Source organism: Zonotrichia albicollis, chromosome 2, assembly GCF_047830755.1.
Source record: "Zonotrichia albicollis isolate bZonAlb1 chromosome 2, bZonAlb1.hap1, whole genome shotgun sequence".
In the NCBI taxonomy this organism is placed as follows: Eukaryota; Metazoa; Chordata; class Aves; order Passeriformes; family Passerellidae; genus Zonotrichia; species Zonotrichia albicollis.
Genome location: NC_133820.1, coordinates 4,668,715 through 4,679,223, shown reverse-complemented (window position 1 = coordinate 4,679,223; position 10,509 = coordinate 4,668,715). Strand labels below are relative to the sequence as shown.

Sequence of the window (10,509 nt, the reverse complement as noted above, 5' to 3'; positions counted from 1 at the left end):
GAAAATATGATTACAGCAAATGATCCTAACTGGTTCTGCAGATCTTTGGAGTACATTTTATTTGTGTATTATTAAGAGCTAACTGATGCTAGAATGAGCATCCATAATTAAATGAACAGACATAAAATCATCATAAAATCCCTTCTCTGTGCCTCCCTGACATTGCCATTGGATATCCAACCACAGGTGAGGGGAGCAGATGTGGGAGGTGGTGCTTACCTGGTAGAGACCTTCATTGCCTTTGCCTCGCCGCCTCTGCTGCTTTGGGAAAATAAAACAAGCACAGACTGATTAATGGGTGCTTTCCTGATTATGCAAAAAGAAAGAAGCCTCTGAGTTTCCCCATGCTGTGCTGAGGGTGTCCAGGATGTACCAGCTGTGCATGGCCTGGACTCTGCTCTGCACAGGAAAGCACCTGATAGGTCTGGACCAGCCCTGTCATGCTGCCAGGGCTGTTAAGGAGAAAATAGAGAGGATAGGAAATAAAAACAAATTGTTTTCATTTGCTGACATATTTTCCTGTCATATTGTTAAAATGTTGCTCTTTCTTTGATTCACTGTATGTACAGAGATTTGGCAGCATTTCTGTAGACTCTGATTATTTAGTATTAGATTGTATCACAAATGTGTCAAGGAGTAGTGCTTGTTACAGTTAAAATTGCAGCAAGCTATTAAATGATCATATATTTGGAGTGGGACAAGGGCTTTGGTGTTCTTGTCCGTCCAGAAACAGAAACATTCAAAAAACACGGTGCAACTTTATAACCCCATAGCTCATAGACACAGCTTGACTCTGGCAGAGGAGCATTAGACTAAAAAAGGGGAAGATAATAAATGTTGGTGTTGCTTCAGCATTTCTCAACACTAAACTTTGTTTTGAAATGCTCCTTTTTCATGTGTCAGAAGGAAATGAAAGGATATATATATATATATATATATATATATATGACACTTTGACATAAAATAGAACCTGTGTAGGTCAGAGCAATTTTTCATTTTGCCATAAACAAGTGTCCCCAGATGGTTTGTTTCTGACACAAGCCCTCCTCCCCCAGCAGTTTGTGCACAGAGCTAAAAGCTCTCCCTCTGCTGTGACTGATGTGTGCCTTAAGCATTTGAGAGCAGAGCTGTGGGAAGGAGGACATTTCCCCTGTTCCTTGTCTGAAGTCAGGCACAAGGAGGGGCTGGCACTTGCTCTCCTGATCTGGAACACCAGCCAGCCTCAGCAGCCCTTGGAGGGGAAACCATAAACCTGCAGCTCTGAGCTGCTCTGGAGAGATATGCCCCAGAATCTTCCACTGCTGCTGGACCATTGCAGCACTTGACACCAGACCCTCCAGCCAGGGCAGCTTTTAGGGGTTTTCTGGCCAAAAGCTGAAATGTTTTCTGTTGCCATGTTTTCAGTAGGAAGGAAAGTAAGACTCACCTCTCCCTTCATTCCAATCTCACTGTATGCCTCACCCATCTTGTCCTTCTGCAGTGACTGCAGGCAGAGAGGGGGAAAAGAGTCAGTGTGACAGTGGAAAAGCCAAGGCAGCCCCTGGGTAGCCACATTCAAAACCAGCTGAACTCAGAGTGTCTCATTCAATAGCAGTAAAGGTCTGGGAAACAGGCTCATTCCTCAAGCACCAAAGACCCAAGTTAAGACATGAGAATCAACTTGGCTGTGTCTGTGGTTTGGAGCATAGACCACACATTTAGCCAGAGTCAAATCAATTCCATCAAGAGGTTCCTAAGCAGCCCCTCTTTGATGCACTGGTATTTGGCCTTTGCCAGAGAGCAGGCACAGGGGCTGGAAATGCACAGGAATACCTGGAAATGCACAGGAAATACTGTAGTAGCAATCACACGGGGTCAAGGTTGGTTAGTCACTAGCATTAGGCATTAGCAGGTTTCTTGCTCCAAGTTCTTTTCCACATCTCCCCAGTGTTTTTCTCCTGTCACTCAGAAGTGAGCAGAAATTTTCTAGCAAAAACAGAGGGTCTGCTGGGAAGAGTTGGGTGGAATGGAAGAGAAGTCTTGAAAAGCAGCTGTTGGATTTTCAACCAGAGCTGAAATTGGGTGGCAGGGGGAAAAGTCTCCTATGAAACAGAATCTCCCGTTCCCAGCCATCCCTCCCTCTCTGCTCCCTCCAGAGTGCTCTACTCACAGTGTAGACAGTGTCCTGAGGGTTCTTTCTCCTCTGCTGTAAAACACAAGAAAGAAGTTGCCCATACATTGCACTGCCAGCATCCCCCAGCATCTTGTATGCGCTTATGCATTTGCTGCATGGCACAGCTGCAGCTCTGTGGACCTTCCCTGCCCATTCCAGTCCATCCTGCCTCCACCCATAAGGCTCTGTTCAGACAACTTGTTCTGGGGGAAATTAATTTCACTTTAGCAATTGGTAGAACTTAGTTCTTCTCTGCTCAGCCACTACAGCTGTCACCTGCTGATGCAGGAGGTTTTCCCTCCCTTTTCCTTTGAAAGCGATGGGCCGTGCAGCAAGCACAAAGAGTTGTTTTGGCTGCTGCTGTGCTTTGTGGGCGCTTGTTTGATGGCATCAGAGCAGCGAGCTCTGTGAAACACCCACCGCTGCCGGGCCTCCTCCGCATCCGCCCCGGGCCCGGGTGTCACTTCCCACCCCGCTGGCTGCGAGCTCCGAGCTCCGGCCCGCCGAGGGGCAGACATCAAAGGGGAGGGGGAGCTTCGCTGCTGCCGCCCGGGTTACGACACAGATCGCGGCGTTCCCTGCCCAGGAAGGCGCTGGGGTGGCTGGCTGTGTGAGCAGCGCCGTGACACGGCGTGGGAGGAGGCACCAGATCAAAGGACAGAGGCGCACATGTGCCTGGAGGTTACCTGGTGTCTCCCGCCCAGCTCGGGGTCTGCTCCTCGCTTTCCTCCCAGAACATCGTAATCGTCTCTGTGCCCGCGGGAGAGTTTCTGAAACGGGAGAGAGAAAGCGCTGATGGACACCGTGATCATGAGATAAGAACAGATCTTAGAAAAGAAAGGGAACCAGCTCAGCTCCCAAGGACTATCACTGAACTAGAAATTCTTTACACTCCCTAATGCAACTGTCAACAAAAATGTCTACATTTAAGCCATGGGAATGACACAAAACTGCAAGCTGTTGCATCAAGGACCTTTCCTAAGTGGAAATGAGCTGAAAACTAGAGAGCATGAGGGGGAGGGACTCTGACTTTCACGCTTTCTTTCCCACTGGAGAGTGAAGAGCCACGAGCTTCATTTTTCTTGCAGAGCTGCTCATCTAAATTTGCATTAAGGAGCTACAGAAATTTTATGCCCAACACAGTTCTTAGCCAGAAAAGGTTACCTTGGACAAGGGCAAAGGAGAGATTTCAGGTCAAAATAACACAGCTGACAGAGCACTACTTGAAAGGTGATGGGCTACACTTAAATTGCATTAGTGTTCAGACATTGCAGAGTTAAACAGAACTCATCACAGGATGTGGCTATGGTCAAAAGCATGAGAAAAAAAAATTAAAAGACATCTAGACATAGCAAAAATAGCTAGAGTTTAATGCTGCCATGAGTGGGCAATTTAGTGAGAAGGCTCAGGCAGGATCTTGTCTCTGTCCTCTTTCACTGCCTAAAGATGCTGCCCTTGGTCAGGGCCCAGGACAAGGCACTTCTCTGGTATGATCAGATACAGCAGGGCTTGCTGTAGGGAAAACAACAGGAAAGCTTGGGAATGGAGGCACAGGGCCTGTGGTGGCTCAGGCCCCACACACGAGAGAGTGCACGAGCTGCAGGTGCAAAGGCAGCTCCACAGCATCCCTTGGCATTTGCCCTTGGCCCAGCCCACATCAAACAGCAACAGGGGCAGTGCCTGCACACACACCCAGAGCTCTCAGAAACCTGTTTGTTCCATGGGGCAGCACAGCAAACAGCCTGGGCTCCTGCCAACCTAGAGCTCAGTGGGCCAAATCATGAACCAACAGCCCAAGGAGCTCTCCAGCATCTGGCCGGAGTGGTGACACCAGAAGCTGTCCCTGTGAGGTTTTACCTTTCCTCCCTACAGCTGCCATGCTGCACACATCTACAGCCTTGCTCATCAGCTGGGTCATCCAAAGCTTTTGTGACCAGCAGCCAATTGAGTGTCCCTGTGCCCCAAAGGTCTGTCTGGATGGTGGATTGGGGAACAAGGACCAGCAGTTACTCACGTTGTACACGTCATCCTGGCCTGCTCGCAGCTGGGGCTCAGAGGCCTGGCTGAGCTGCAAGAGAGACCACAGAAACCATTCCATGAGCAGAGACACAGTGGCTCCCCTCAGTGCCTTCATTCCCTCTCTCCTACCAGTTACCCTCATCAGAAACAGGGCAACCCACAAGCAGCTCCCTGTGTGGCTACAGGCGATGTAAACCCCTGCTGCAGCAGCACTTTTATCCACACAGCAGCCTGCCCTCAGCAGCCAAGTCATCCTATTTCACATAACACCAGCTCACAAACATCTGAGTTTATTCCCTACACACCTGCCCTCCTCAGATTTTGTCTCTCCATTCTCTTCCTGTCCTAATCTTGTGCCTCCCTGAGACTTTGGCTCTCCAGCTGCCTGCAAAGCTGTTGGGCTTCCTGCAGGGAATCCCTGCACCCCTCAGGAGAGCACTTGGCATGCAGGACTCTGGTGCCACCCCAATAAGTTGATGAGAGTGGCAGGTAGCAAAGAGGTAAAGGATTATCCCTTCTGTAGCTGCTCTTTGGCTCAGCTGCTCACAATACTCATGAGAAATCAATTGCTAAGCCAAAACTTCTGGTAAAGAGGGGCAGTTTTGGAACAATGAGAGCAGCTGCTTTGTATTGTAGTGTTTAAACAAAAACCCTGTCAAACTACATTCTGTATTGATTTACTCTTTTTGAGTTATTATCACATCCAATTCTTTATTAAAAGTAACCTTCTAGCTCAGTCTATATTTAGGCATAGAACCATGTTTGTAACAATTACACAAGTCCTCTCCTGTGGTTGGGTTGTTGCATCATCACACTCATAGTATCAAAGATGTCTGAATTGTTGAGACATTTTAGTACATCCTTCACAAGCTTGCCATTTTCCCTGTATGTTCTGTGTATCCCTTCCTCTCTTTCCAATGACAAAGCAGGAGAAAAAAATCCACATAACTCCTGATCAGTCACTTCCCATCTACAAAATCCAGAATCTCTGATGTATCCATAAGTCTAACATCAAAGCACTCTCATATACTCTTTGTAAAGAACTGCTTTAGGTTGCTCAAGTAGACACCAGAAAGAGAGTGGAAAAAATAAAGAAAAAGAGAGAAAGAAAGCAAAAGAATAGAAAGGTCTCATTCCAAGAGATGGTTCCCCTCCACTCCCACTTTCCAGCCCAGCTTACACCACCAAATCCAAATGGATCTGTGTTGGGTTAGACTGACCTTTGCCTTCACAAAAAGGGCTGTCATGACCACTGCATAAATGAAGAGGAATCCATCCAGCATGTAGCAGAGCCTGGGATCTGTGAGGCCGAGAATTGATGCAGCATCTGCAGAAAAAGATCAGACACATCAGCCAACAAAGTCACTGGGTGCTTGGCAGCATAAATGTGGCAGTGCTGCCAAGCACTCCATGGAAAAATAATAGCCAGTGTGAGGGCAACACTGCCCCTTGGCAAAGGAGATGGAATTCTGAATAGAAGAATTCTAGGATTAATCTGGTCAAAAAGGAAAATGGCAAGTCAAGCCTTCTCTCTGGACAGGTTCAGTTAAACCAGACTGTTAGGACCTCAGCCAGCTGAGAGTACCTCCATGGACAGAAATGTTGCAAGCTCCCCCAGCCAATACAGGACATTCATTTTCTGGGAAAACCCAGCAGCATCTCCTGCAGGGATTCATGACTGGGCCTGGTTAAGGCTTCCTTCATCAAATGTGTGTGAGAAATACATTGTTCAGACAAAATTTTAGGGGAGGTCTTCTCAATTCTGCACTAAATGCAAAGAAATATTGATACCATCACATTCACTTGAACCCATTGCCCCTCATGTTTTCCATGTGACTCCTAAAAAGGGAGTTTCCATCTTTTCAGCCACCATTTAAATATTTATACACTGACCACATCCAATCTTAATCCAACCTTAAGATTGTTGGGTTTCAGCAGATAAAGCTGATAAAACTGCCCCTGTATCAGTTAATAAAGATATAGAAAGTTCACAAAGTATAGGTAAAAAAATCAAAGGCTAAGTAACCAAATATCCAATATCCATCTCCATGGCCATCCCCCAAGGAAAAGCTGTATTGCACAGTTATATAAAAAACCAAAGAAACAAACACTTTAAAATTAATCTGAGTTGTGCTTTGTGCAGATTTGGAGTGAGTTCAAAAAGGAAAGACAAAAATTATCAATAACCTGAAAAGCCCTTTGATGAAGATAAACAATCACTGTTCCCTCTGACAGCCTCACACACCCAGAAAAAATACCACAGAGTAGATTTGTTTGTTTGTCTGAGCTAGGAGCCTGCATTCATTTTTTTCCCTAAATCATTCATTTAGAAACAAATCCATGGAAATAAATTGAGATCCTAGAAGGTTTTCCTTCTTTTCCCTCTTTTTCTGTCATTTAAAAAATATGGTTCAAGCACTTTATGAAAAATACCCTTCACCACATTTCCTCAGGACTATAAAATTTCATTTATATAGGGTAAACAGAGACAGAGAGATTACATTATTTTCCCAACATTGTATATAAAAACAACAAACGAGCTGAGATTGCCTTCCCAGAGATTTTCTTCTAAACAGTTCACAGGACAGTATTTTACACCAGCCTGGAGGCATCTGAGATGCTGCTGAAGGCAGCATTTTTGTGTACTCTTTGGGTATCCTGGCCCTGAATCCCTCTTTTTGTACCCAAGCCAGGCACATTCATACAATCATCTCAAGTCCAATATTTCTCCAGCACTAACAAAATCCCCAGACCAGGAGGAGACATTGAGGACTGTGGAGGAGATGTCAAGAGTGCAGGGGATTTAGCTGTGGCCCTGTGCCAACCATTGTCAACCTTGGCTGACTCTGCAGAGCCAACCAAGTGCCCACACAGTGCTTATGTGGGGCTCCAGCATCCCAGGCAATGGATTAGTGCTGTTCAGTGAGGGAAGGCCTGCTGCTCTGCCTGTGATTGTCCCTGGAAAAACATGTTTTGAGACTATGACAAAGTCCAGTGTTTAGGAAAAACCCAATAAAATGAATAGAATTATTAGGGTAAGAAAAGAACTCTGATATCATCAAGTTCAACCTTCAGCCAAATACCACCATGCCCACTAAAGCATATTGTGAAGTGTCACATCTATTGATTTTTTAAACACTTCCAGGTGTGGTGACTCCACCATTTCCCTGGGGAGCCTGTTGCAATGCTTAGCCACTCTTTCAGTGCAGAAAAATTTCCTCATATCTAACGTTTGAGCTGGTGCAGCTTGAAGCTACTTCCCTTGTCCTGTTAGGTTGTGTTATTTCCTTTCTTAATATGTTTGATTTCTGTGTTCTTAAACAAAGCAAAATGTACAGAGCACTTTCTAAATAATAACCTTTGAAACAGGGTTCTGGACTAGAAAGTGAGAGAGAGAAAAGATAGAAGGTAGAAAGCCTATTGAAAGAAAGGTCAAAGAGATAGGAAGCGCAATGAACAAGTGGCAGTTTGAAACAGTTACCATCCATTCAGGTGAACAGGACCAGTTTGGGTTTTTACATCACCAGAGGAGGGGTTACTGGCTCTTCAAAACACAAGGCCAGTCCCTTAAGCACCACCAAAATGTGCTTTGTGTCCCTCATCAGCCATGGTCTGGGGCTGAGGCCAAGGTCACAGCAGATGAACTGATGATGGGAGCTGGGCAGAGCAAAACCTGCCAGGCCCGAGGGAGCAGCCACACTCAGCTGCCTAGCACAGAGCAAAGCACAAACAGCAAATATTTCACTGATGATTCCCACTCTGTTAACCTCACAGTGCCTTTCCAATACTCACATACCAGAACTAAGAGGAGACAGTCACTGAGTGGAGCACTGCCCAGGTTTCCAGCCCTCCTCAATCCCAATTGCCTACAGCTGGAGCTCTGTCAGCACCTGTGCTTCTGCCCCTGAGAAGTTTCTTCCCAGCACCTCCTCCTTCCAAAGCCTGGACTTTGTTCCCCCCTTTTCTCTGCTCCCACCCAGCTGCTGTCCTCTGTGCCTGGGCACTCTCTTCTGCTGCTGCAGGTCCCTGCACTCCCGCATCTGGACGTGAGGCTGGCATCTCCCCAAAGCAGCTCTGCAACAACCCCCTGTGGCCTTTTACTTTCTGAAGCACGGGTGAAGAAAACAGAAAAAAAGAAAGGAAGAAAAAAGGCAATTCAGAAGTGCTGCGGACAGCAAGTGAGAAAAAGGCAGCGGTGAGAGGCCGAGAGCAGCCCCAGGGCCCGACGGAGGAAGCCTGGGGCCGGCAGGGAGGCTGCGCTGCGGCGCCCGCCTCGGGAGCCCTGCGTGGTTTCACAGCTTCAAGCCCTGGCTCAGGCCTAGCTCCAGCTCTCCTGCACAGGGCAGCAAACTCAGCTTCAGCCTCCTGCCCACACTGCCTGCTGCTCCCATCCTGGAGAGACACAGGAGTCCCAGAACCACATCCAGTCACTGCTCCAAATCATGGCATGAGGGAGGGAGGGAGGCTGCACCCCAAAGCTGGCTGGGGTCCAATCCACAGGGCTGGCCCAGTGCAGCCAGTACCAATGGGGACCAGCTGAACTGAATCACTGGAACGTGGCCTGGACCCTTGAAGCGTGCCAGAACATTTCTTTTTAATAGGATTTTCCTCCTCCAATGTTTTTAGTGTGCATCTGGATTGGGTTAGACCATGATTCCTGATAATAGTTTGAGAAATACAGACCGTAAAAGCTGAATTACTTGTAAATCCAGATCACATCTGTCTACCATAAATTTTTTTCTCTCCCATGGGCCTTATTCAGTGATTCATTTAAGGATTTTACTTTTAGGGGTTACCAAAATTCAGTAACACAGCTGTAAATGAAGCATTTTATCTTCCTGGAAACTGAGTTTCTCAGTGAAGCCCAGGAAAACCAATCCCAGCACAAGAGATTTATTGATGCAACTGTGGTTACATACAAAGGTGTTTAAAGGCAGATCCTGCAGGGCCTTCTCCCAACAGCCCAGAGCTGCCAGAGCTGCTTGCTGGGCAGCTTTTCTCAGATGCCACCATCTTCCACCAGCAGTGATCCCTGTGACTCTGGATGATGCTGGGTGTGATGGGTCTTGCCTCCCTGCTGCTGCCTAAGAGCAAAATTCTGAACCCAAGAGAGCTCCCTGGGCTCAGAGGAGAGAGATGAGTACCCTGCATGGTGCTTCACTTCAAGTGCACACAGGCCTTCAGCTGAAAGGACAGCCCAGACTATATGCCTACAAGTTAGCCAGCTAAAATTATTACAGATAATCCTGTTCATGAAGAATGTATCTATCTTATATTTATAGTTTTCTATGGGTTTTACTCATGGATAGAAACAACAAGCAAACCTGTGACCCTTCAGGGATGAAGAAGCAGAGGCCAAATTCTCCTTCACTTGCAGAAGGCAGAGGCTCAATTAATTTGTCATCAATATTCCATCACATATTTGTGAAACACAGCATGGCCCAAAGCAGAGCTGTGCCCTTCAAGTTCAGCATTAGGGTTCGTTGTTGTTGTTGGAGGAAATTGCTGTTACGATCAGGATTCAGGTTACAAGACCAAATGTTGGGCAGCCCAAATAATTACATTTAAAAAGTAAAGTATTTTAGGCCATTAGCTTCCAATTTTTTACACCAATGAATTTTAGCCCTATGGAAAGTCAAGGTAAAGCGCTTTAGGATTCCTGTGAGCCCTTCCTACTCCTTTTACAATCCCTTCCAGGGAGGCACTAACAAAAAGTTCAAATCATTCAAGTTTTCCTCTGATTTGTTTGGAAGAAATACAGTCAAAAGAAGGAAAATATAATGCCACATGGGATTAAACATTGTTGTTCCTGCCCATGGCAAGGGGTTTGGAACTAGATGATCTTTAAGGTCCTTTGCAAGCCAAATTTTTCTATGACTTTATGATCTTCTAGCACATCATGGAAAAAAGACTCTAATTAAAAAGTCCAGGGTACTGTATCAGGAGCAAGACAAGTATATCTCCAGCTGCTGTTTGATATGTGGGAAGAGGAAACCTATCTACCTTTTCAGTCTGAAGGTGGAGAAGATTAACTTTGAATATATAATTAAACAAGGCAGGCTTTCACCCTCCAAATCCTTCCAGAGCCTCATCAGAAACAGAAAGGAGGGGAGTGCCTTGCTCATCTCTGGAAGGGGACTCCTTGCTTCATCAAAACAGTCAGTCATTCTCAGAAAAAGCAACTGCTTTCACTTCTCACTTGAGCAAGGCCTCGGTGCAAAGGGCTTTCCTGAAGCAAGCCTGGTGTTGCCTCCTAGAGACAGCAAACCGAGCAACAGGGCAGCTGCAGGCGTGGATGTCCAACAAGCTGCAAGCTCTGCAGCTCTGTCAGCTTTTGT

The 10,509-nt window shown here is 46.4% G+C and overlaps 1 protein-coding gene across 2 annotated transcripts in view; it reads right to left on the bottom strand.

Moving 5' to 3' along the window:
• Positions 1 to 10,509, bottom strand: part of CD247 (CD247 molecule) — a 51,212-nt gene that overhangs the window by 5,886 nt on the left and 34,817 nt on the right. Inside the window, exons 2-7 of one of the 2 annotated variants that reach the window (XM_074531977.1) lie at positions 5,392 to 5,498; positions 4,167 to 4,220; positions 2,839 to 2,922; positions 2,150 to 2,185; positions 1,427 to 1,483; positions 220 to 261 (exon numbers count right to left, since the gene is read on the bottom strand). In XM_074531977.1, coding sequence (XP_074388078.1) covers positions 220 to 261; positions 1,427 to 1,483; positions 2,150 to 2,185; positions 2,839 to 2,922; positions 4,167 to 4,220; positions 5,392 to 5,498 — 380 coding nt within the window. The remainder of the gene's footprint in view (positions 1 to 219; positions 262 to 1,426; positions 1,484 to 2,149; positions 2,186 to 2,838; positions 2,923 to 4,166; positions 4,221 to 5,391; positions 5,499 to 10,509) is intronic. The other variant, XM_005490989.4, reaches the window with a different exon arrangement.